This window comes from Megachile rotundata, chromosome 16 (assembly GCF_050947335.1).
Source record: "Megachile rotundata isolate GNS110a chromosome 16, iyMegRotu1, whole genome shotgun sequence".
Taxonomy (NCBI): domain Eukaryota; kingdom Metazoa; phylum Arthropoda; class Insecta; order Hymenoptera; family Megachilidae; genus Megachile; species Megachile rotundata.
Genome location: NC_134998.1, coordinates 12,273,163 through 12,300,970, shown reverse-complemented (window position 1 = coordinate 12,300,970; position 27,808 = coordinate 12,273,163). Strand labels below are relative to the sequence as shown.

Below are 27,808 nucleotides of genomic sequence, written 5' to 3'. Positions count from 1 at the left end.
CTTTGATCACGAACTTCGTACTTTTTAAATACTTTTTAAATTACCGATGTGACGAGGTTGGAACCAATGTTTGCAGCGTTCGAAATAATTATTCGGCGGGATCACGGAACTTTTGGACACCGTGTACGTGCAAGTGGATCGCATGGTCGGATCGCGAACCGTGGCGAGTATTATTAGAATCGAAGTTGATCGCCGCAGGTGATAATTCTGTTATCGGCGGTCGCGAGGTGTGCCACTGAAATTAACGTCCTTGTAATTAAACTTAACTCCGCGGTTGGTTGCTGCGCGCACAACGTAGTGCCACGTTTCGGAGAAGACCCTTCGTTGAATCATTGCCCGCAACAAACTAGCATTTAATGACTCAGTCGACGTATCGACGCGTCTTTGTCCTAAAAACTTAATTTTCGAAAACACCGGTGTGAAGGCACATATCGGCACAACGTATTTTTACGCGTGCTGGTACACGTAGCGCTACGTGTTTAGCATCGCTACGTTCATAAATAACAAGACGTTTTTCTGAAAGTGCATCGACGTAGTGCATCGTTACTTTGTAACGGCATGGCTGAAAATCGGAATTTGCCTTTGAAATGATGCAATTGTACCGACATAATATCGGTGCCGTGCAAAGATCGTGTGCCGTACACGACGTAGTGGTACGTTGGCACACGAGTTCGCAAGGATACGTGTAGCTATTTGAAAGGCGCGGAACACGTCCCCGAGCATTTTTCGCGTATCGAACCGCTCGAGGGCATTATTTTTCGTCACGTAGCCGGGTGTTTCGTCGTCCGGCGTTATTTCAGCGCGGTACAAGCGCACCGTGATACAAAAGGAGCCGAGAATAGAGGCAACAAGAAGAAGAAGGAGGCGGGGTATCCAGTCACGAAGAAAGAAGCGCTGGCCGCAGGACTTTTCCGTAATGTTTCACCGGAAACAAAGAGAGCCGGGCCTCGAATCGCGAACGCGCCGAGAGACAATGCCTCGGACTCGAACTTTTGTTTAAATAATCTTGTCGAGGGATGATTGTTGCCGGATCGAGTGGAAAAATCTTTGCGGCTGATTTAAAAGCTTTCGCCCGGCCATCTTTCTTTCTGTATCTCTGTTTACCGTATCTGTTTCTCGAAAATTTAGGTCAACCCGTATGTTTCCGTCGGATTAAAAGTAATGACGTTTGGATAAAGCTTCGAGACTGGGGCTCGCTGTTATCCTTCTTCGTTCCGGAGCTTCAGGCTTAAACCGAGGGTGCTTTTTTGTCAAGCTGTTGATGCTTTTTTCTTTTAGTGCCGAGTGTTTTTATAACGGTTGTTCACGTGTTTTTATCTGACGAACGTAACCGAGCTTTAACGCGTGCTTCTTTAACACTAACCGGTTAGGTCAAATGACCGGTCCATAAATTTCTTATCGTAAGGAACACATTTTGTTAAAATACATTCTTTAAAATCAGCATTGATTTTCATCAAGATAAAGAATAAATGTGTGTACCAATTTACGTTTGGTTGTTTATTTACTTTTCAACTTCATTTTTAATTTCAAATTAAGTACACATATGTCGGTAGGTTTAGCGTTAAAACGTGCCACAAAGGCACTACTAAAATAACATGCATCGTCGCGTACAAATAAGTAAATCGGACATAACCTAAAATACACATGATTTCAAAAGTATAACCAGACACGTATGCATAAAAACATGGCACAGTAATAGAAAATTGTTAAATGTGAAAAACCGACGTAAAATTTTCAAGCGTCAGCGCACAAAAGGTCTTCAATTTTCGAGCAGATTGAATTGGACGGGAAATCAGAGTTCAGATATCGAGCGAAAGGGGAAGATACGAGAGGGCATAGTGGCTGTGAGGTCGATTTAAGGGGTGGTCACTTATCGAGACTGGCGTGTAACCACAAAGCTTGATTTACTGGCTCGATAACTGAACACCATTAATATCAACTGGGAAACGCGGCCTGCGCGTCCCACGTGCCATCTGCTTTTCCCTCTAACGGCCTTCAGCAACGATTCGTTCCCTGATTTGCTATAACGCGATGCTTTCACAAAATGGAGAACCATCTTTTAAATTTTCGAATCCCAATTTTTATTTTGGATATGGCTTCGTGGCTGAGTACAGTAAACTACATTAATTAAAACTATATTATAGACTCTCGTTATATGGCCAGTGGTGGTTGTCCAGTTTGTATTGTCAGAATTTCCAGTGGGCGATATAACGAGGGCGGAATGTAAATTCGTCGATATGGCGTAAAATTTATTTTGTCCAGCGGAAGCTGTACGTCTGACAGTGAAATTGTGGAGGCGTGTTTATGAATACTGATTTCCGGCCATTTTTAACACCCAACAAATACACGAATTTCATTGGTCGAAAGCGTCAGAGAGCGGTTGAAATTACAATATTTATTCAGCTCGTCCCAGGCAACCGCGGTGACCTTTCGAAATACTCGCTAAAGAGGGCTGGAACACCGACCACCGATATTTCCACGCTCGGTCGAAAATTAAAGACATTGTTTCGTTCGTTTTATCCGCGGAATAATTTCAATTTCGAGTTAATCTGGTTAACTCGCGTGTTCGCGACGCGAGCTCAAATATTGTCGAATTCTCTGCAAAATTGGAAAATTAATTTTATTTTCCTTCCGTGCGTTCGGGCTCGAACATTTTTAATCGTACGCCGTTTTATTTCCCTACTAGATTCCGGTGTTATTACCTATTTTTCGCGGTTCTTGCTTTAAGAGTTACCCTCTGCACGCTATTATAATCTACGGATTATCGTTACCTCTGTTAAACACGAGCGATAATTAAACGTGAAATATGAACCGCTACATTTGAAATTTGCACAATTAACGTTTATGAAAATCCTGAAGGCCAATATAATTGCAACTCTTTCTCGCCGAATCCGGAAATATATTTTACTAACCGAATTAACGGACGTAAAACATGTACGCCACCGTTGACGATACGCGGAATAAAAAAAATTCCAGGATGCATCCTTGAGATGCCAGAATTCGGACAGATCCGTGTCCTTGGCTCGAGCATAATATCGGATGACGTCAAAATAAATAATTAATTGGTGTGGCGGAGGGGCGGATGGGGCTGCTTGAAAAATTCAGCGGCTCGGCTCGGGGTCAGGGGGGTAGGGGAACGACGATCGATCTTGGCCGAGAGTTTCAGCGGCTACACGGATATTCGCAAACACGTGTTCATAATTACCGACCCAGATCCACGATACCTCCGGTTTTAGGGTTAATTATAAATGTTCCACGACGCTTTATCTTGGCCAGCGTCGCGATACCACTTTCTGAATCTACCCTCGAAGGTATCGTACCGGTTGATGGAACACGTCACTACTGCAACACACGAATTTAATCAAATTTATCTCGCTACTTCTTGGTTCAATCATTTTCCGGAATTTTCGAAGGGACTTTGAGGTTATGGAGACAACGTCAGCAAAGTGACCTAACCTCTACATTGCTTAACCTTAAAGTACAATTGTGATATCAGAAAATGGCTGACGATCTGAAAAAGAATATAACTTTACCTGTAAAGCTGTAAAATGACCTAACCTCTAAATTGCTTGACTTTAAAATAGAATTGTGACATCAGAAAATAACTGACAATCAGAACAAGAACATAAACTAACCTGTACAGCTGTAAAATGCCCTAACCTCTAAGTTGCTTAACCTTAAAATACAATTGTGACAGTAGAAAATGGCTGACAATCAAAACAAGAATATAACCTAACTAGTAAAGCTGTAAAGTGACCTAACCTCTGAATTGCTTAACCTTAAAATACAATTGTGACACTAGAAAATGGCTGACAATCAAAACAAGAATATAACCTAACTAGTAAAGCTGTAAAGTGACCTAACCTCTGAATTGCTTAACCTTAAAATACAATTGTGACATCAGAAAATGGCTGACAATCAGAACAAGAATATAACCAAACTTGTAAAGGTGTAAAATGACCTAACCTCTGAATTGCTTAACCTTAAAATATAATTGTGACATCAGAAAGTGGCTGACGATCAGAGCAAGAATATAACCTAACTAGTAAAGCTGTAAAATGACCTAACCTCTAAATTCCTTAACCTTAGAATACAATTATGACACCAGAAAATGGCTGACAATCAAAACAAGAATATAACCTAACTAGTAAAGCTGTAAAATGACCTAACCTCTAAATTGCTTAACTTTAAAATAGAATTGTGACACCAGAAAATGGCTGACAATCAGAACAAGAATATAACCTAACCTGTACAGCTGTAAAATGACCTAACCTCTGAATTGCTTAACCTTAAAATACAATTGTGACACCAAAAAATGGCTGACAATCAAAACAAGAATATAACCTAACTAGTAAAGCTGTAAAATGACCTAACCTCTAAATTCCTTAACCTTAAAATACAATTGTGACATCAGAAAATGGCTGACAATCAGAACACGAATATAACCTAACCTGTAAAGCAACCTAACCTAACGCGACCCAACGGATAAGATAATATATAGCGACTATAGAATTGAAGAATAAAATTCGTTCCTCTTTCGATGGATTTCGATGGAATAGGTCGAAATAAGATGGAGAAACGACGTTGGTCGAAAATTTCGGCCGGATGGTTCCGGTGTCGAAATATTTTCGGTGCAGCGGCTCGTGAAAGTGTTCGACAAAAGTCGGACCCGGGGGAATGCAAATCGTGCTCGGCTGAAATGCGAGCAGAACGGGGGTGGTGGCCACCCTGGCGAAGAAAGGGACGGGTGGCTACGGATTGCGAGCCAGGGGCGGTCTATGTAAATGCGGCCACCTTGTTGGAAATCAATTTTCGGCACGGGCTTTTATCTCTGCCTTCGTCGTCCGTGACGTGCCACCTGTAGAAAATGTCTCGCTCAATTTTTCCTGCCCCTCTCGCGATTACCTAATCCCGTAATTACGAGCGACGTACTACGTTCTCGGAAACGTCGATTACGCACCTGTTTTAATATTTGATCATCGAGTTTCGCGCGGTTTATATAGGTTAGGTTGAAATTGATACGTTCACGATTAATTAATTTGCATTTAATTTAGAGGCGATGTTATTCGTTTTTGTACTTGTTGCGCCCGGCTGGCGTTAAATGAATTTCGTGATGGTGAAATATTTCGAAATTATGACTTTAAAGATTAAACGACCTTTGTAGCTTAACGAAAGCGATAGTGAACTTCGATTTAACATTAAGATAATCTGACATAACTGATTTTATGTCGGTCTTACCGATTCTGATCTAACGCGATTAATTTTTAACCTGACCTAATTATTTACCAACCTAACCTGCAAGTTACACCTAACCCAGTTGGTATTTCTGTAGACGTTAAATACATGCGAGGCACGTAATGTAACGAGAACATCAAAGCAGCATTTCTCGAAGCATGAAAACTGTTTCAAAATACTTCCAACTCCGAATGTTCGTTAAAGAGTCGATTTCCTTGTGGGGCGTTCGATTCGAAAAGGAACGTCCCATTATTCCCCGGCAAAGCACAAAGAGAGATTCGATTCTGTGTCACCGAATTCGTTCCTTCGATTAAGGGTTCGGATTCATAGATTTCAAGAAATTAAAGGCTGAATATTCATGGCCCCATTATTTAGCCGTGAAAGGGGTGCAAGGGTCGCGCTCAAGAATGCTGGTTCACCGGAAACGAGGGTGCATACATATTTACGCGAGCTGCGTCCGATTTGGCCGGGAATATTGGAGCATCGTATTTATGAAACCGGCGGAGGTAAACATTTGCATGCGCGTGATACGAACTCGTTCAGTTTAAGAAATCTTACAGAAATTATCCTCGTAAATATTGAGAGGTATTCTAAACAAGGAATCTAACCCAACCATAAGTATTTGGACTTGATATTAACCCTTAAATGCATGATTTTCTAATTTTACCAAAAGTTATCAACTAACAAAATACCTTGAAAGCGGTTCATTCAAATTAAAACGAACAGATGACGTATTTGATGGGTACGTGGCATATCTGCAACAGTACTCGTTGCAGGTTTCCTACATTTTGTATATAATTTATGAGATTAAAACCGGTATGTTGCATTTATACAACTATATGCATTTAAGGGTTAAGGCAAGTTTTAAGAGGATTTAAAACTAGTAATGTAGACCCAAAGTCCAAGTTAAGGATCGAAAAGTTAAAGAATAGCGTATCTGGGTCGGATCGAAATTAAGTCCTAATGCGCTAACAGCGAAGTTCGAGATAAGGAAAGTTTATTAACGTTAATGATACATCCAGCAACGTCGTAAAAATGTTGTCGCCGGATGTCCATTCATTTTCATCCGTTTGCCTCGAGCAACCCCTTTTTCACCAAAGGATCTTCCTGTACAGCGATGTTCCCTTAAAAAACGAAGAAAAAACGGATGTCTGAAGAGATCAGATCTTCAGCGTACAGACAGCCCTTTCCAATTTCAATTTTCCAGCCTGGTGCACCTGCCACCCCCTCGCACATGTCGCTGCTTAATTAAATGGATGCTCGCTCGAGGTTTTACAAACCCTGATCCACGGCGAGGTAGCTTTGACGCGACGTATCATCGACAGGAAAGTAATTAGCGGCGACCTCACATAGAACCACCCCTTCCAGGAGGGAGGGGGTGACATTAACCGTGTACACAACGATATTGATTAGTAGCGAACCGCCCTTGTTTTTGGACACTTCCCTTTTGTGTGGTTACCAACTCGTTTGTTTTAAGAGGGTGGAAAAACTTCTGATCGAACCTCCCCTCGAGCGACCCTTTGGGACCTTCGACCCTGAATATCCCCTTAGATTCGACCGATCGATTTCCCTCAAACTTTTTCCACCTACGAGGGAGGGTGTTTGGCTTTTCGCCGTGTTGCGATGTCACCGCTGGGAATCGAATAAGATTGAATGGTAATGCAAGAATAGAATTTCTATTTCGCTAATTTGGAGTCTAATTCGGGACAATCGCGGACAGCGAATTTAGGTTATAAATTTCTACTTTTGGAGAATCGATTGTGGCCTCGAAGGACGGCCCGAATTATTCACCCCCGTCTGTCGATCGAATTCGCGTTCATAATTGAAATATCGAATAATACAGGACAGACGGGGCTAATATCTATGACACCCAATGGACAGCTAACGAACGGAGAATTAACGTTTCTAAATTTCCCAAGGGTCGATTCGCCCCACCTGTCGCCAGAACACCTGTAAAATCACTGCGAGGTTTTCCCAAAAGCCCGATAAAAATTCAGCTTTCACAAACATATTCTTCTAAAATGACACGGTTTCTACCAAAGTGATACTTTCCGAATTAAAAAGAACACGAAATTCGTACGGTGAAGGGATTCAAATTAATTTTTCCCAAACTTTTTTTCCACACGACTTCTCGCGAACACATTGTTAAACTTCCGAGCACTTTGCGTTCGCGGAATGAAAAAAGGGAAAGAGCGTTACAGTGTTCGGACTATAACGCCAGGAAGTTTCTCAACGACTCCGACGTGCTTCCCAGCCTTTGGGCTGCCATTCTTCCTCCAATATTAACAGGGCAGCGGTGACACGGGGGACTTTTATCAGAACTTCCACGCGGAAGAAATGCCCTCTTTCGATCCTTCAGTCGAGCCTTGTCAATCTTCCTTTCCGCGATACGGTGACTCGTTACGGGAACAATAACGAAAATTTTTTAATCTGCTCCGGAGATATTTTATTAAATAGCACTGATCTTCTTTACCGACCGAGGACAATGATCCTAGGGAACTAGCGATCTGCGAATCACTGAAGGATCTTGCGAAGTTAACGAGGATTTGGGACTAATCCTTATAAATAATGGATGCGTCCTAGTTATCGTGACCTGGAGTTATGCTAATCCCCAGGAATTAATGATGTGGACCCAGAAATTGATTGTAGGATATGGAACCTAGGAATCATTAGGAACCGAAGGAGTTATGATCATGACTCTACCAATAGTGGCTGAGCCCAGATTTAACGATAGAGATCACAGTTATAAATCTAGGGATCCCCAGAGATAGGGAGTCTAGCCTACAGAGCCTACCAGAGTAGCCTACAGTGGAGTGTCGAAGTCTCGCAGGAAATTTTGAGCAATGTTTTAAGAGGCGAGGAAAATCTTTGTCAAAGCGGATGGAACGCGAGGATTCCGAGCATGCGGAGTAACCCGGGAAACTAGAATGTTATGAAAATTCCCGGGGTCCAATGTAATACGGCGTGCATGGAATATTCAAGTCCCGTGTCTGACTCCTGTCTTCCATTACCACTGGTTCGCTGAGAGCGGTACAAAGTGCAGGGCCGTCTGACTTGCGCGGTCCGTTACTACTGCAGCCTTATACCGCCATCCGCTGGATGTGTCTTGGCCCGACGTGAGCGGAATATCGACTGTCTAAGGCGAGTTTCTAAGCCCTGTGTGACAAACTGCAACGATTTCGAAAGTTTTTCTTTCCCGAATGCCTTGTTTTCACGGACGTGTCGGGATTGTACTTCGATACCGATTATTCTAGCTCGGGACGAATAATGACTCACCTGGAAAGTAATGGCTTCCCGCTCGATCTGAGACATATTCTTGAAGATGGTGTTGATGATGGTGAGAAACTTGTCGCGTTCCAGGAAGCTCGCTTGGTCCTTCTCGAAGAAGTCGATGAAGTCGTACAGTATGAAGTAAGTTCCTGAAACATACACACCGACGGGGTCATAATACGCGATCTTAAAGGAGGGAGACTTAAAAGGAACAACGATATGACGAGGGGTGCAGTAAAACACAAAGGGAAACTTAGCGGCAAAGAACGCGATCAATAAATCAAGCGTATCTCCGAGAAAAGAAACATTTTATCCCCCAACGTCGGCTCTGCCGTTGCTTCTTTTCATCGTTTACTCGGAGTATGCAAAAACCATGGCTGCCTTTCAGGTCCCAAAGGGTGGCTACCCCAGGACACGCGCGAAATGAAAGATTCCCTGTCGAACCGATACCGTTAACGTGTCAAGCTATTCGCTTTGTAAATATTTCGTCCACGGTCACCCTCCTCTTATAGATGGCCCCCACGTCGCTCCGATGAAATATGAATTTATCCGTCGATACATTCGGGATTCCGAGATTGTTCGCTCGGTAACGCTACGTCTCTTTCGATGTCCTCGATTTTATCGGGACGCTTTTAAGGAATTTTAGTTGGACTGCTGTATATTCAAAGGTAGTGTACTCCACTTCCGAATTTACCACAGTTCCACTATTTTCCCTCAATTTGCAATTCGTTTTCACTCGAGGAGTCCCAGGTTTTTAAGCCCGAAGTAGTTCAAGTCGATGCAAGGTTCGTCGAAATAAACGAATACTCCCAGAGGGTTTAGCGCGCAGCGTTTAGAAGGGCAAGAATCGTCGCAGGGAACAATCGATACGCACCCTTCGTTTTGGGAGGCGCTTCCGGGATTCGGAGCGACGGTGCGATGTAAAAGAACTCAATTACCCAGCGGGTTCCTCGAGGATATTCGAGATTCCCCGAGGCTGGAGAAGCTCTCAGGGCGAGAAGAAGAAACAGGGACAGGTAGGTCGGAAATTGAAGGAGACAGAAGCTCGGCGGGGTAAAAGATATCGCTAAAGGAAGACGAAGATCGCCGAGGGTGGAACAAAGTGGAGGGTCGAGGCTAAGTAGGGGCGAAGCGGGGGGAAAAGTAGAGAGGGTAAGTACGTGAGAAGCAGAGAGATCGAGAGGTTGCCTCGCGGGAACGAGGGATGACTGGAAACGGGTTAAAAAAAAAAGAAGAGGGCAAGGTTAGACGAGTCACGCCTCGACGCGCTCCTCCCTATCGATTCACTGTTGGCAACTTGTTGGCTGCCCTCTGGTCTCGACAATTTTCACGGGAATCCAGACGACGGAAGTTGGATACTACCCTTCCATTACCCTTCTGTTTTTCCACGTGGCGTGTTGACAGGGAGGTGGCTCAAGGTCTTAACGCATTGTTGACTATGGACGTATCAACCCGATGTTATTCGGTTACCTAACTGAATTTTCCTGGAACTCCGGAAAACTGGGGGATGAAAGTTGCTACACGAATCTAAGACTTAGGCGACCCTAGGTCATTCGCTATATACGTCGCTGCCCTACTGCCACTCTTCCATTGTATTACAATTACCACATTGGTCGTTCTACCTTGCATGTGCTCCCGCAAGGTCATTGTCGCTCTTGCCATTCACCCAACTATAACTGCACCGTGTCATTGCCAAGTCCATCGTCATCCTCATCTGTGACACTCTTACTTGCTGCCCGGTATGATTAATATTCTCACCGCGCTACCATACTGCTGATACATATTCTCATCGGTTAACTATCATCTCTAGCTCGGTAACATCAGCCACCTACGGCTGTTCTAGAACGCCCCTAGTTCATTATGACGCTTCGTGTCGCTACAACTATAACACGTTAGCTCGCTAACACTTGACACCCCATCTTCGCTATGATTCTATTCCAGCTACAATCGGTGTTCCACGGGAAGCTAGCATTTTTATCGGGAGGTCAAAGGCCGGTGAAAAGAGGGTATCGGGAAGGAGTGCGTTAACACCCCACCGAGCAAATTGCAAAGCACACTTTTCTTTATTGCGAACGCTCGCGATAACGAAGTTCTTTCCATTGGCAAATACTGGCTGCGATAAGAGGCGGAAGTTTGAAGGGGTAGATTAGAAACGGAAGAAGACGAAGTTCGGGAGCTCGATCGAAGCGGGAGATAGAGGGCTTTTCGAAAGCGGGCGGTCGTGCAAACCGCAAACAGGGACGGCACGTTGCGAAGTCTTCGCGAAACAGCTTCCGACTGGTAAAACTCGAACGTTCGCGGCTTCCCAACGCTGACTATTCGCATTGATCAGACAACCCATAACAGCCATTTCGTCTCGCAAACTACTTTCTTCCTTTTCCTTTTATTACCCGTGTTTGGAACGCGTATCTCTTGCTAGATTTGTTTACGGCCATCTTGTTTTTTTAGGGCCATCTTGTTTTTTTGGGGCCATTTTGTTTTTTTGGGGCCATCTTGTTTTTTTGGGGCCATCTTGATTTTTTAGGGCCATCTGGTTTCTTTAGGGCCATCTTGTTTTCTTTAGGGCCATCTTGTCTTTTAGGGCCATCTTGTTTTCTTTAGGGCCATCTTGTTTTTTTAGGGCCATTTTGTTTTTTTAGGGCCATTTTGTTTTCTTTAGGGCCATATTGTTTTTTTAGGGCCATCTTGTTTCCTTTAGGGCCATCTTGTTTTTTTAGGGCCATCTTGTTTCTTTACGTCCATCTTGTTTCTTTAGGTCCATCTTGTTTCTTTACGTCCATCTTGTTTCTTTAGGTCCATCTTGTTTTCTTTATGTCCATCTTGTTTCTTTATGTCCATCTTGTTTCTTTAAGCCCATCTTGTTTCTTTAAGTTCAGCTTGTTTCTTTAAGTACAGCTTGTTTCTTTAAGTCCATCTTGTTCCTATAGGTCCATCTTGTTTCTTTATGTCCATCTTGTTTCTTTAAGCCCATCTTGTTTCTTTAAGTTCAGCTTGTTTCTTTAAGTACAGCTTGTTTCTTTAAGTCCATTTTGTTTCTATAGGTCCATCTTGTTTCTTTACGTCCATCTTGTTTTTTTACGTCCATCTTGTTTCTTTAAGTCCATCTTGTTTTTTTACGTCCATCTTGTTTCTTTACGTCCATCTTGTTTATTTACGTCCATCTTGTTTTCTTTACGTCCATCTTGTTTCTTCACCTCCATCTTGTTTCTTTACCTCCATCTTGTTTCTCTACCTCCATCTTGTTCTCCTCTCCACGCAACTTATATCCATAAAAATAAGCTCGACTGTAACCAAAGTGCAAACGTACCTCGCAGAAGATAAAAATGCGGGAAAGGCGGAGAAAAACGAGAGAAATCAAAAATGATTCCGCTCGAACATCGCCGTGTGCCGTTTTGTCGTGAAAAATTCGTCGGCCATGAATTTTTCACGTGTCGCCGCAACACGGAAGATACATAAATGAAGAAGAAACATCGCGAGAGCCCGGCGCATAAATCTTTTCGTTGTTAATGTTGCTCCGTTAGAGTTTCTTCTTCTTTTTCTCCGACGAAAATAAGTAGCCTGTGTCAGGAGGAGTTCGCGAGGGAGCTGAACAGAAGGCAAACTCGAAATAAACTGTTCGCACGACGAATGCATATTGTACGAGTGTACGTTCTCCACTGCTATAGTCTTGATACGACTATAAATTTGTATGTATGACTTATGCTGGGTTTGTATCGAGTATAGTGACTATAGGAGCAGAGGGGATTTGTATGCCGAGTGGGTAGAACCTCTAGAGGCACCAGTGAGTAGTCTACTACTAGTAGAGTAGAACTACTACTATATCAAGTAGCGTCGCTATAGTTATTAGTGCTGTTAGAGGCAATACTAAGGCTAGACACGAGTACTAATAACTATAATATGACTATATTTTAAAACTACCCCGGTCATAAATACAATGATGGTTTCAATTCATTCCTGAAGCGATATTTTCACGGTTGCGTTCGTAAGTCGGATTCCATTTTCGTGACTGTCGGTCTTCTCGCAGCGTGGAGCTTTTTATCGGACATTTTTACAGACATCCCCACAGCGGAGAGAAATTATAATTGTTCCTTTATCGTGGAATGGGAAACGCGTTGATATAATGAACGGGATAACTGAATCTCTGCGAATTGTTTCAGTATAAACAAGATGGCGGCACCGATGACACTAGCGACCTCTACCAACCCGATTTACCGAAATAAAGAAATTTAACGGTGCTTAAACGGTGGTCTATAATGTACTCGATCTTCTCGAATGAAGTATTTGTAACTAGGTGGGGTCAATTTACCAGCGGTCTGACACGATATTGCAGTTAACATTCAGCAACGTGGCAGGCTTATCGCGTGTCTCGTATCCGTCCGAAACAGCAATATTAATCGTGATCGTGTTCTGAGCGATAAACTGAATAGTAGTTTCGCTAGTTCCCTCGCCGCTCCCAATTTCCGTAGCTCGTTGGCCACCGCGAACTTCCCGCGACTTCGAGACCCAAAATCTTCAGACACCGAGCGACGTTTCAGAAAAATACAACGAAGATTAAATATCGACATTCCCTCTTCCGTTCGAGGAATGTCTTCGTGTCATCCGTAAAGTTACGGCTTTTGTCGAGGAGGTTAACTGTATCATTCTTGAAGCGGCGAAAGGGATTCAATTCTTTATGCTTCCGCGATATTAAGCGACGTTAAGTGGTGGAGTTTTGAAAGGAAACTTGGAAATTTCGTTCACAGTCCGATGACGGTTCTACGCCGTTTTCCGCGTCACTGACAGCAGCGCGATTTCATTTCCGACGACGAAGAACGATGTCTCTGACTGCGAGTCGAGCTGAAGGGTAGATAAATTACCCTGGATAAATTGCTGGAATGGGCTTACGCGTCTGCTCCACGTAATAAAGAATACTTTTCGTTCGAATACAAAAAAAGTTCTTTATGGAAATCCGCCGTTCAAATTGCCGCTTTAAGAAGAAGATCGTATTCTTTAGACGACATGGAGCCATTACTACTACTTTTATTACATCGCTGCTAGATGTCGTATATGTACATTCAGAATCACTAGAATTTTTAGGATTCTAAGGATTATGTTCTGCAGGTCCATAGGAGGTTTGGAGCATGTGGGACCTCTGGATTACTGACTTTAGGTTCTTAGGACCTTTGGGTTTATAGAACCTCTGGTTTCTTAAGATCATAGAGATTCTAGAGTGCTGGGATTCCTAGGACCTAAGAGTTCTTCGGAAGTTCTTTGGTCCTGAGAGGACCTAGGAGTCTAGGAAGACTCCCTCATACCTAGGAAGCTTATGACTCCTACGGTCCTAGGGTTCCCACACTCCTAAGATTATTACGTTCCAAAGGATCCCACGATTCTTACCACGATAGCATAAATATATGTACACCCCTGCGCACCTCGCATACCTCTGTTAGAGTCGCCAAAGTCTTAGGATTCCCAGAATCGCCGAGATTCCTCTACGGTCTCTAAAGACACCGGGTTCCTTAGAACCTCTCCTCAGCTATTCACAGCGCTCTCAAAGCAATGAGTGATTCATACGTCGCCATTTTCCCTAGCTGCTCAGCAGCGTACACCACATGCCACTTAGCCCGCGATTAGAAACCGAGTGTCTACGCTATAGCCCTGTCACGAAAATTGATGGAAGGAATCGCGTAAGACCCCACCCATTGGAGCAAAACGAGTCAGCGAAAGAACCGTGATCGATCACGCTATTCGATCGATGAATCAATTGGAAAAGAATCGAAGAGGTTCGCGGAGCGGGTGTCTGTGACCCCGGCCAGATACGCGTTTAATCATGCATGCAGGTTCACGAGGCGCGTGTAAACACGGCGTAAACGTGTTTGCAGGGTTGCCGTGCTGGTTCGATTAAAGCCGAGGCGCAAAGAGGTGGCCGACAGACATCGGAACGGTAGCTGTGCGCAATTAATTCGGCCTGCGGCTTCGTTGGATCTCGTTACAGCTACGAACGCGGTCGCTTCCGCTCGGCTACGACGCGATGCATCGAATACTCTGACTCGTCTCGTTTCGAGCCTGGAGAAATTTCCAAAGGAGGATTAATGAAACGGCATCGAATCGAGTTCGCTTCCGCCTCGCAAGTTTCTATATCTGGGTTTACTCGTCGAACTTCCGCCCGAAACTTTCCTAATAACGCTCCGGTGAACGCGCAACGCACGCGCGCGTCCCTGCGATTATATTCGCTCGCGAGATACGTGCCCAGAAACACAACCCTGCAAATTAATGTAAACACGCTGACCATATCGCGTGTATCTACATTGTGTCCTCAAACATTGCGTCGCTCTGTGGACCAAACAATCGCCAATGAGGTCGCGCCGAAACTCCATTAAACGGATTTACATACCGAAATCTGACACTTTTATTCCTTTCACTGTTGTTCTCTACTTTTTCTTTGAACTATTAGTTCCAAGTCCAGTCATCTCATATTACTCGCTTCAGGTATCGTCATCTACTCGAAGACGTACCGATACTTTGGTGTCCCTTTTCAACTAACTTATTAAACTCCGGCTGACCAATTAAGAGAACTATTTTTAGAAGCGTTTAAAGTCGTAGATTGCAGGAGCAACGGATAGAAAATTGAAAGGAAGTCATGTTTTTAACCGGGTCCCTCGAACCCGAGAATTGTAACGATTACACTGATAACAGCAATTTCTTCCGGGTATCTCCTCGATACTTTTCTAACTAGTTCTGTCAAATAACGGTTTCAATGCCCTTATTTTTCTAAACGAGCGAAATCGAATCGAGGGCGATATCTGTTTCGGCTTAAAAACAAGAAGGGGATATCGCTTTAATCAGTTGGCCGAAGTTCGAAAGCAAGATGGCGGCCGGTAATCGTAGGTTGTTTGCCGAATTCTCGAGAACCGACGATCCGACAATTCCATTTCGGCCAGACCGGCCAGTGAGTAATACAAAGCTTCGACTGTTTCTCGGTCAATTAGAACTACACGGACACAGCATGGCCAGAGAACTTTCCGCATCCGAAAGTTCTTCCTCGTTATCGTCGCTAAATTCAGCCATCCTCCGTTCTCGTCAGTTGACCCGTACATTTAATCCTCCTTCTGTGCTCATAAAACGTGAAACCCGGTCGTATGGACCCGACGGTCAGTAATGAAGATGTACAGTGCCGGACAAAAGCATACGAGTACTTGTCATTTACATCGTTTATTCGGGCTGTTCGTCATATCCTTTCGCGGATATACCATTTATGACAGCTCACCGCTAGATGGCGCATGACATCGACTTTCTCGCTAGTGCTCCGACTCGTACGCGTCAACGTATTTTTGAGGGTCGGCAATTAGCTGTTTCGCCTTTGATTTATGATAGCGGAGGTAAATGTCGCTGTGATAGCTGGGCTAATGATATCGCGACGGTGATGATGAAACTGTATCTAGGAAGATTAGTAAGAGTCCTCAGTGCTTTGTACCTTGTAGATTCCGTGCCGTATAAAGCAGTGGGGTGCAGGATGCTCCGCTCAAGCCCTATATAGATAACCTACTTTCGATTACTTTTGCATTACAGACCGATCAATATCAGATTCATCCAACTAAGTAGCACCGAAAATTAGATATTCTCGAGCTTTCGAACTGGCTGTATTAATAATATGTCTTGCATACTAGCATTGTCTGTACTCTTTCAGGAATTTCGAATCTTAGGACTGGATGACAGTCCGCTTGAATCGTAAAGCGGGCAAGGGTTCCATTGGAAGGCAGGCTCGTTTAACCATGAATTTCTATCGACCTGGCGAGTCTTTTAAATCGTTTCCCGTTTCGAATTCTAAAGGGACCACCTGAAAGCAATTAATCGGCAACGGTACAACGATCCTGGACACTCGATAATTGAAGAGCGGCGAACGTTTCCGGCTTCGGACTTTCCTTTGTCCGATAATGCAAACGACGAGGAAAAGTGTGCGTATTGTACAGCCAGCGGTAAATGAATGGCTCGCTAGATCGAATTTGGACCCTTCTTTCCTCGACAAATTGCAATTAGCCCTTAAAGCAGCTTCTATTGTACGCCTCGATCGATATTCCGAAGTAAGTTGTTTGAAAAAGATTCGCAGGTGAGATTTAATCCTGCTCGATCTACGGGTTAAGCGGCGCGAAATAAGTTTCCGTGGAAAAAAGTCTGCTCCTTCTCGTACAAAAGATTTGCATAGTTTACTTTTCCCGATTCGCCGTGCGCGAGGGTATCGTGCAGCGGATATTTAAGGAAGCAGTCGATCAGATTCGCCGGCCGAATCGATTCGGAGCCGGCCGTTTAACGAGCTCGATCCACGAAGGAGTCATGAATCAACATTCGAAGGCCCGTGGAAAATAAAGTTTTCCGTCTGATTGGATCTTGCCAGGAAGTTTCCCTCCCACGAATCGCTGCTCAACTTTAATCTCCCACGGGTGAACGCCTGCCTTTCGCTTCGAGGAAAAAAGAATCTGCGCGTGCCCCATCCGGGAATCCTGATTTACCGTCTGCCATCGATCGATCCTGCTTCGGACCCGATCATTTCCGCTCGAATCTACGGAGAGTGTGTATCGCTGTTCCTCACCGATAAAAAATGAAAAACCGATGCAATTGTCGCGTAGAGTTGATCGCCCGAAAGAGATTGATACATGACAACCTATGAATTGTCGCACGGATTTGGAGAAAATCGAAAAAACGCGTCGCGCATAGTCGGTTCAGAAATGGGCGCGACGCAAAAAGTTGACGGATTTTTATGCGCTTGAAATATGTTGTCATAGACGATGTTTCTAGCAACTTTTCTATATAGATATACCCGTCTATCGGCCTTAGTTTCGGAGCTACCGACAAGAGTTTTAGCGCAGTAAAAATTTATGCTGCACCATAAATTTGTCCGGAGTGGACCTTCGAACGCGTTGCGAAGGTTAATGTCCCGGGTAATTTGGCTCCAGCTGTCGGTCTTAGTTTCCAAAAAGCACGAGTTAAATTTGCATTACGAGTTCTTGTTAACTATTCAGAACACCGTACTCCATTATTTCCCTGCACGTGTTAAATTAAACAGAGCGCGAATTCGGAAAAAGATTGTAACCCGCTCGATAAATCCGCTAAAGTTTTTTGTCGTTTCGCAAACGCTCGTTTAATAGAATATTCAAAGACGATTTTCCGCGGAAGAGAAGGTTTGCGGCTGACCGAGTTCCGTAGCGAGCTCGAAGACAGCCGAAGGGACGCGGGAAATGCGGCGAAAGCGAAATGTATAATTTAGAACTGCGGCCTATCCTCGTAATCGCAGTCGGAAGGCATGGAGAGGGTCGAATGGCCAGCCCTTCCCACCGCGTATTTGGCTCAAGGACGAATCTGCGGCTGGAAACTTACGGAAACCATCCTCCTACTCCTCGCCGCTTCAACTTATTTGCCGCGTTAATTGCACTTTATTGTTCCGCCGTTGGATAAATGTTGAGCAAACTATGCTGATAAATGTTTTGCCCCGGGCATGAGCGGCCGATTTCCAACGGATAATTCGCGGTAGTTCGCTGCGGGATAATTTGTGCTTTTTTGAGGTTATGTTCGCTACTTCGATAAGTGCTAAATTTATTCTGGATATGTTCGATTTTTTAAGAGCTTTACAGGAAAATTTTAGTCTATAAAAAACAGTTGGTCCACATCTACTTAGGATGCATTGTCTTCCATTTTTCCGAGGAAACTGATCAGTGCGCCATATTACATACTCAATTTCGTAGTGTTCCCCGAGAAATTTATCTACTCCGTTTCTGAAAAATGTTCACTTTCTCCTGGTTCACTTTCCCATCGTAAAATTGCAGTTTGCCAATAAAATTTCCGATATCCATAAATTTCTCCGATGACAAGTTCAGAAGTAGGTTAGAGTCGCGGGAAATTAAAAGAGAAACGAGAATTTCCAGGCGAGAAGGTGTTTAAAAAGGCTGCGAGAGGCGTTAATTCATTACGTGGAGGGCATTTCGTGGCTGGCCGGTGGACTGACGTGCGTCAGAATCGTTTACGCGTTTCGACCGTGTTGGAAATTGGGTCAGATATCCTGGGATATAAGTCCTCTTTGTAGCTTTTTATCGGGCTACCCTTGCACGATACTTATCGACCCTCACCCTCGCCGCGTTTGTTTCGCGATTTTAACTCCGCGACAATTTAGATTACAGCCTTCCCCTGCTTTTTTTTTAATTGCAGGCTTTGGTCGCGTCGAATAAATTTTTTAAACGAGCCACCGCCACGTTGAAACGTTTTCGCGTGAAACCTCCGGTTTATAAATTTTCGATTCTTCCGTGTGGCCTTCGGTGACGACCCTGAACACGATACGTTCGGACAGTTGAAATACCGGGAATTGTATCGGAAGCCCGAGAAATCGAGCATTTGGATAGAAAATTAATTTGCTGGATAATAACGGATAGTTATGTGACGGAAAGTTTGATTAATATTTAGAAAGCACGAAATATGTAGAGGGAAGGATTAATTAAATGCTTGGACAGATCGGCAGTTCCAATAACAGGAGGAGAAGAGGACGGAGGGAATGTCGTAGTCGATGAAATGAAATTAGTTTTAATCGGCGCTACCTTGTAAAATTGAAGTTTTACACGGTCGGCTATCGTTTTAAGCGAATCGATATTCCATTCTGCCTCTCGTTACTCGATCCCGTACCGGGCAATAAACGATTCTAATGATACTGAACGAACCTTCAATTTACCGATTCAAATTTCCCGCTCTAACCTCGTTTCGCCGTTTCGAATTTATTGAAAAGTAATTTCGCTCTTCCAGCGTTTATTTTCGGAGAGCAAATTTCACTTTGCGCATCGATCTTTAATTATTAATTCGGCTGAAAACGTCTCTACGTTGAAAATAATAAGTTCAGTTAGGTCTAAGTTGAGTTTCGTAAGTTTAGGTTAGGTCTAACTTAAGTTTTTCAAGTCTAGGTTAGGTCTAACTTAAGTTTATTAAGTTTAGATTAGGTGTAAGTTCAGTTTTCTAAGTTTTGGTTAGGTCTGACTTATGTTTATTAATTTAGGTTAGGTCTAACTTAAGTTTTTTAAGTCTAGGTTAGGTCTAACTTAAGGTTATTAATTTAGGTTAGGTCTAACTTAATTTTTTTAAGGATAGGTTAGGTCTGACTTAAGTTTTTTAAGTCTATGTTAGGTCTGACTTAAGTTTTTTAAGTCTAGGTTAGGTCTGATTTAAGTTTTTTAAGTCTAGGTTAGGTCTAACTTAAGTTTATTAATTTAGGTTAGGTCTGACTTAAGTTTATTAAGGCTAGGTTAGGTTGACTTAAGCTTTTTAAGTCTAGGTTAGGTCTGACTTAAGTTTATTAAGTTTAGGTTAGGTCTGACTTAAGTTTATTAAGTCTAGGTTAGGTCTGACGTAAGTTTATTAAGTTTAGGTTAGGTCTGACTTAAGTTTGTTAATTTAGGTTTGGTCTGAGTTAAGTCTTATTAGTTTGAGTTAGGTTTAAGTCAAGTGTATTGAAGTCAAATTGAGTTCAAGTTAATTTAATGCAGTCTATGTGTCACTTATATTAAATTTATTAAGTTTACGTATAATTTTGTTAGATCAATTTACGTCGTAGTGAAATTGATCAAGTTATCTCGGTCCAGCAAGCAGAAATTTATTAAAAACGTTGAAACGAGATCAGCAAATTTAGAAACTGTTTTTGTCAGCACGAATAATGCGTTAATTGAATGGTTATTTTCTTTGTGCGTTTGAAAGTTCGATCAAAACGATCGAACACCTTTCTCCCGGTTCTTTACCTACTTTTTCATCTGTTTTTTTTGTCCTTCTTTCGTTTTTTTTTCGAATCGGACAGTTTCTCGGTTTTCGCACGGTTCGCTTAATTAACGGTAAAAGTTTCCAGCGAAGCTCGAATCGATCCGACATTGACCAATCAAGCGGATTCAATTGGATAGAAGAACGAAATTGACTTTTCGACGAATCCTTCCTTCCGGCCATTTTATGAATTCGCGCCGATCAGCTCGATTACATAATGAAGCGGCAATGAATGTAATAACAAGCAACACCGATGGGACCATTTTTGTCGCCGATCATTATTTTAATTCCACCTCGTTCGACCAATTGAATGATCTCGCGTTATTTTTAACGATCAAGTCGTCACCTCTAACGCGAACAACTCTTACTAAATTTCAACCCGCAATAATCTACGTTCCTGTACACGTTCCAGGGAAAGAGCGAACCCATTACGGAATCGTTAATATTTCACGCGATCGTAAAAAAATTAATCATACTCGAAACAGAAATATTTGGACATTATTAAATTTCGAATCACGTTGTGTCGTTATTGGTTTAGCTTCCGAAGCATAGAAATGGTTAAATGAACGAGCTAACTTGACCGTGCCGCTTTCATCCGGGATTTATCGGGATCTTTACGTCGTTAAGCTTTTCACGAACAGATTTATCACCGGCCACATTAAGCCGTCCCGTAAACAATGGGGGTGTGTCCATGAATGGCTGGTTATAAGTTATATTTTATCCTTGTACCGTTGCACGGTGATTCCGTGTCACGAGTACCTGCCAGCGGTAGGGGAAAAATGTTGGGGAACTCGAAAACTTCAATCGTAAATCCTCTCGTTCGGTGTATTTCAAAAGCTTGCAAGTGGGTTAAAAGAACAAGGTGCCACGTTAATCACCGTTTTTCTCACTTTTTCAGCTATGTACAATTTTTTTGCAGCTAGTGCTAATCGTGGCACTTCTGCCATCACGTGTGCTCACAGGAAATGGTTTATGTCAAGTTTTTATAAGGCTAGGTTAGGTCTGAGTTAAGTTCGATAAGTTTAGGTTAGGTCTGAGGTAAGTTTATTGAGTTTAGGTTAGGTCTGAGTTAAGTTTATTGAGTTTAGGTTAGGTCTAAGTTAAGTTTATTGAGTTTAGGTTAGGTCTGAGTTAAGTTTGTTGAGTTTAGGTTAGGTCTAAGTTAAGTTTATTGAGTTTAGGTTAGGTCTAAGTTAAGTTTATTGAGTTTAGGTTAGGTCTGAGTTAAGTTTGTTAAGTATAAGTTAGGTCTGACTTAAGTTTTTTGATTGCAGGTTAGCTCTGAGTTAAGTCTGCTAAGTTTAGGTTAGTCTAAGTTAAGTTTGTTGAGTGCAGGTTAGGTCTGAGTTAAGTTTATTAATTATAGGTTAGGTCTGACTTTACTTAGTGCCATCAAGTTAGGTCTGAGTTAAGTTTGTTGAGTATAGGTTAGGTCTGACTTAACTTAGTGCCATCAAGTTATGTCTGAGTTAAGTTTGTTGAGTCTAGGTTAGGTCTGAGTTAAGTTTATTAAGTATAGGTTAGGTCTGAGTTAACTTAGTGCCATCAGGTTAGGTCTGAGTTAAGTTTTTTGAGTATAGGTTAGGTCTGACTTAAGTTTGTTGAGTCTAGGTTAGGTCTGAGTTAAGTTTATTAAGTATAGGTTAGGTCTGAGTTAACTTAGTGCCATCAAGTTAGGTCTGAGTTAAATTAATGACATTTACGTCAGTTCCAATTAAGAGTCGGATTAAATTAGGACGTCTATGCTATTCCAAGTTGACGCAGCATATGTAAAAGTGACGAGTCAGAATTGATTCCGAGTGAATTTCATCGAGGTTGCGTTATTTATCGAAAGTGGTGTAACGTGTAACAGTTACGGATGGAGGTGAAATATTGTTCGGTTAAAGCCGATTCTCTTCGATAGAGTTTTTCCGACTTCTCGGATGCAAGTGTCGGCAACAATAACCGAATAAAAAAAAGAAGAGAGTCGAATCTTTATGGGTGTCATCGATGCAGCCTAGCTGAAAGTGATTCCGGTCACGTAGCCTGGCAACTCTTGAATAAAAATTCGATCTCTATGGAGATGAGATACCCTGCTGCTCACATATAGACCAGTGATTTTATAAACGACACGCTGGTATCGCCAGAGAATTCCCGCTGCTGACTTTTCCGACGGTTAATTGCCTTTATCCCGCGAAGAAATCTAATTATCGCGAATAAACAAAACGCTCGAGCGAATAACGGACTCGCGAAAAATGCACCGCTACCAAAATACCGTTTGTCCACGGAGATAAGGTGACCGCCAGCCAAATTAGTCGAAATTCAGCTTTTCAACTCTAACAGAGCATGTCCGTAAAGGTGAAAATTCGATTAAACGCCGTTCCCAGCTGGTTCATCGTTGCGGTGTGAAGTTCAGCTACGAGTTCGCGAATATCATGACGGTATGGTTAAACACCATGGGACCGTGATGAAATTGTGAGGATACGCGTGACGTGCAATAGACCAAACTTACCTCTAATTTATACTCCAACGACTCCTTCTTTTTTAATAACTTTATTTCACCCTTACTTTCACTTCCATGTCCTTCCTCTTTAAAAGAGAACTCAGGCCATTTCTAAATCTAATTTATCGAGGCCTAACCCACCACCTAACCAGTTAAAAATAGAAACGAAATATTGCTAAAACTCCGTGCAGAAATATCGGTAAATAAAACAAACGTAAGAGAAGAAAGTTGGAGAGGTCCTGAGAGGTTCCCGAGAACTTATCCCTTTCGCGCTGTCGTCGAAAAATATATTTCCTTCGGTTTCTCGTTCGATCAGATCTCTTTCGAGACAAAAGAAGCCGCGATTCGGTCGTTTCCTGAAAATGGAAGCCCATTTCCGGCTGTGTCGTCACCTATAAGCCGCTCTCTGATTCGCCGAGCAATTTCAAGGAAAGCTACGTGTCGAGCCAGGTGAACGGTTTTTTTCAACTTTCCGGTATGTAAGACGCATCAAAGAATCGGCGACGTTTCGATTCTGGAACTTTGCTTCGTAACGTTCGTTATTTCCCTGCGACAGGTAATTCACCAGTAATTCTGGAGATTGACGTTTCGATAAACTGAGTTTGTAGCATTCTGGTTCTCAATTTTGAGATTTTTCAATTTCCCAATTTTCTAATTTCCTAATTTTCCAATTTCCCAATTTTCCAATTTCCTAATTTTCCAATTTCCCAATTTCCCAATTTCCCAATTTCCTAATTTCCCAGTTTCCTAATTTCTCAATTTCCCAATTTCCTAATTTCTCAATTTCCCAACTTCTTAATTTCCCAATTTCTCAATTTCCTAATTTCCCAATTTCCCAATTTCCTAATTTCCCAATTTCTCAATTTCCCAATTTCCCAATTTCCTAATTTCTCAATTTCCCAACTTCTTAATTTCCCAATTTCTCAATTTCCCAATTTCCCAATTTCCTAATTTCCCAATTTTCCCATTTCCCAATTTTCCCATTTCCCAATTTTCCCATTTCCTAATTTCCCCATTTCCTAAATTCCCAACTTCATAATTTCCCAATTCTCTCACTCCCCAATTCTCTCACTCCCCAACTTCTGACTTTCCCAACCACCCATTTCCCCAATTTCTCAATTTCAAATTTTCCCAGGTTTCCTATCTCCAAAACATCTAATTTCCAACTCGCTAAATCCCTAAGCACCTAATTTCGCAAGTTCCCCGAACCTTTTATCCAACTCGGTCATATCTTATTCACTTTTTAATATAAAAACGCTCCCTTGCAATCTCCCCTTTCTTCATCCCCATCGAGCCATTTAAAATCTTCACTTTGTCTTCTTCTGCTCCTGCTCACTTTACCCGATGAAATCTCCCGCCGCAGCCATCCAGTTCTCTTATTTCCTTCAATTAGATCAACTTCTCGCTTCCTCGCCGCGAATCGACCAACCGTTCTCCCAAAACCCTTTAATATTCCAAGCCAGATTAGGACACGCGAGATTTCATCGCATTCTTCTCCCTCTCTGTTTTTCGCCGTATCGCTTTGTCTTGCCGCAGATTTTCCGGCTTGTTTTCACGAAGTGCATGGAATACATAATATCTTCGGCGAACGCCGCGGGTAATTTCGTTCAGACAAAAATTTCCCTACGTGTATATTCTGTTCCTGCTTCCGCGCTCGCGAACTCGCAATGTTTCTCTGCTAACCGAAAACAGGCTCGTTCGACGATCAACGCTCAACTTTGTATCCATTTTTATCTATGTTTCGCTCCGCAAACTGCAAACAGGGAGATTTTCCACCGTTGTGTATTCTGTGAAGTTATTCGGTACAATTTATTAGTATATATTTATTGTTAGATATTTTTTCTTGGTTGTAGCGAGATGCATGATGCATTTGTTTCGGTAGATTGCATCTGTGTTGAGTTTGAGAGGCGTTGGTTAGGTCTGTGTTATGTTTGTTAAGTCCAGGCTAGGTCTAACTTAAGTTTTGTGAGTTTAGGTTAGGTCTAACTTAGATTTATTAAGTTTAGGTTAGGTCTATCTTAAGTTTATTAAGTTCACGTTAGGTCTGACTTAAGTTTATTAAGTTCTGGTTAGGTCTAACTTAAGTTTATTAAGTTCAGGTTAGGTCTAACTTAAGTTTATTAAGTTTAGGTTAGGTCTAACTTAAGTTCATTAAGTTTGGGTTAGGTCTAACTTAAGTTCATTAAGTTTGGGTTAGGTCTAACTTAAGTTCATTAAGTTTAGGTTAGGTCTAACTTAAGTTTATTAAGTTCAGGTTAGGTCTGACTTAAGTTTATTAAGTTTAGGTTAGGTCTAACTTAAGTTCATTAAGTTTAGGTTAGGTCTAACTTAAGTTTATTAAGTTCAGGTTAGGTCTGACTTAAGTTTATTAAATTTAGGTTAGGTCTGACTTATGTTTATTAAGTTTAGGTTAGGTCTAACTTAAGTTTATTAAGTTCAGGTTAGGTCTGACTTAAGTTTATTAAATTTAGGTTAGGTCTGACTTAAGTTTATTAAGTTTAGGTTAGGTCTGACTTAAGTTTATTAAGTTTAGGTTAGGGCTAACTTAAGTTTATTAAGTTCGGGTTAGTTCCGACTTAAAGTATTAAGTTTAGGTTAGGTATAACTTAAGTTTGTCAAGTATAGGTTAGGTCTGACTTACAGGTTAAGTCCTGACTTTGAAGAAATGTAGTTTGTTAACCTACAACTCTGCTCTAGGTTAAGGAACGTTGTTAGTAACCATTGTAATTAACATGTGTCGGCGAAGAAGACTCGCGTTATACGAAACTGAAGCGAAATAAAAATCCTCGGACCGAATGGAAAGTTTCTTAATCAAGCGGGAAACAACTCGTAACGTTCGCGTATGATAATAACTTAATTCAGCGGGTATTTGCATACAAATACTTTCGCGACGTATTGTTGAGCATCGTTGGAAAAACGCAGGAAAGAGGAACCCCGGGGACACCATTAATTACATTTGTCTCGAGAGAAATGAAAAACGAACTACTCTTTCGGTCCTTAAAAATCGTTTAATCCGACTAAAATACACTTTGCATTACACGGAACTGCGGTACGTTGTTACATAACGAACCACCGTGCAGAAAATACCGAACATCGCCGAGTTCGTTTATCGTTGAAAAATAATTTCGACAAATAAGGGGAACAGAAATTGTCGCATTGTGGCAGCAATTCATTAAACTTGCAGGCGCTGCTTCAACGAGCCTGGACGATGCGAGCTCTCCACGGAAACCGCCTCTGAACGAAACTAATTGGCACGTGTTTCCTCAAAAAAACGTTTTTTGTCCGTCTTTCTGGACACCATTAACAACGTTTCGACACTGCCCTCCGACCGTGCGTCGTTCGCTGGTGAAGAGGGACACTTGACGAAAAAAACCAGAACGCAGCTTCATATTTCATTAGAACTCGGCTCTGTACATCGGACCTGCTCTCTGTTACTGTTTTTTTTCTGGGAGCTTCAAGTTCGTTAAAATGGACAAGCAAAATTCAGTGCTGGATACACGGAATAAAATCTGGGGACATAGTTGTGGAAGTAGAAAGAAATCGGGGTGGTCAGACAAGTAGATGTGGTGTAAGCAGAGATGGTCAGACAAGTAGATGTGGTGCAAGTATAAATGGTCAGACAAGTAGAAGGTGTCAGTTATATGGTCAGATAAGTAGATCTAGCCAAACAATTAATAGACAATTGAGTCTATATTGTCAGCCAGATGGCCAGACAAGTAGAGAGTGTCAGCCACATGATCAGACACGTAGATCCAGCCAAATAATTAATAGACAAGTGAGTCTATATTGTCAGTCAGGTGGTCAGACAAGTAGATAGTCAGCCACATGATCAGACAAGTAGATCCAGCCAAATAATTAATAGACAAGTGAGTCTATACTCTCAGCCAGATGGTCAGACAAGTAGATAGTGTCAGCCACATGGTCAGACAAGTAGATCCAGCCAAATAATTAATAGACAAGTGAGTCTATATTGTCAGTCAGGTGGTCAGACAAGTAGATAGTCAGCTACATGATCAGACAAGTAGATGCAGCCAAACAATTAATATACTAATGGTCTATACTGTCAGCCAGGTAGTCAGACAAGTAGTTAGTGTCAGCCACATGATCAGACAAGTAGTATAAGTCAAAAAGTAGACAGACAAATGTGTCTATATCGTCAGCCAAGTGATCAGACGAGTAGATAATGCCACTTGCATGGTCAGACAAGTAGATAGTGGCACTTACATGGCCAGACAAGTAGACAGTGCCAGTTACCGTGTCACAGATACCGGTTACACGATCAGACGAGTAGATAATACCAGTTACATGGTCAGACAAGTAGATGCTGTCGCGCGTACAAGTGGATCGTGTCAAGCATTCGATCAGACAAGTAGTGTAAACGATCACAGAGACATACTATATCTCCTTCCGTAATATCTACTGTAACAAATATTTAATTCTCTCCTTAATTTTAAATATCTGCTACGTGAATTTATCGTAGCCGATCTTGGTAACAAGAAAACTGCAGGAAGTTTACGTCGTGACAATATTGAAACCGTAACTTTACAAAAGAACGCCTGTCATATTACCAGCAACACGGTGCAAACAGAAAATCGTAAAGAACGTTAGAGGAAAGGTGTTAATCGAGTTTAGATCTCCAGCAAATTATCGATAAATATTGAAGCCCGTTCGATCCATCGAGCGTTCGTTTATGATTAAAGGAACGAATTCCTCGATGAATTGTTCGCGACGTACACCAGGGAGCGCTCCAATTAAAAACGTTTCCCGCCGTTGGAAATAGTTACCGTTAGCGGCAACAACGAGCCGACATTCCACGAAACTTTTTCAATTTTAATGCGAATAAAAGGCCGTGGCGAGCGTCGGGCCAACTTGTTTCGAGCTTTTAATGATTCCTGCTTTTGATCCTCGAGCGTGGACCGGAAATAGCGTTTAATTGAAAAGCGAGAGAGCCCCGAGTCGCAAAGAAAGCTCGAACCTTTCTGTTACGATAAGCTTATTAACGACTTGTAAGCGCATTATCGAGAAGAGGAATGTTTTCGATGGGACTCGCATCGCTCCGTC

General features: G+C 42.3%; 1 protein-coding gene across 4 annotated transcripts in view; it reads right to left on the bottom strand.

Moving 5' to 3' along the window:
* Positions 1-27,808, bottom strand: part of AChE-2 (acetylcholinesterase 2) — a 113,285-nt gene that overhangs the window by 57,219 nt on the left and 28,258 nt on the right. For all 4 annotated transcript variants that reach the window (XR_013040891.1, XR_013040890.1, XM_076541092.1 and 1 more), the window contains exon 2: positions 8,512-8,654. Coding sequence is in view for 2 of the 4 variants with exons in the window: in XM_076541092.1 (XP_076397207.1) it covers positions 8,512-8,654 (143 nt within the window). In the remaining 2 variants the exon portion in view is untranslated. The remainder of the gene's footprint in view (positions 1-8,511; positions 8,655-27,808) is intronic.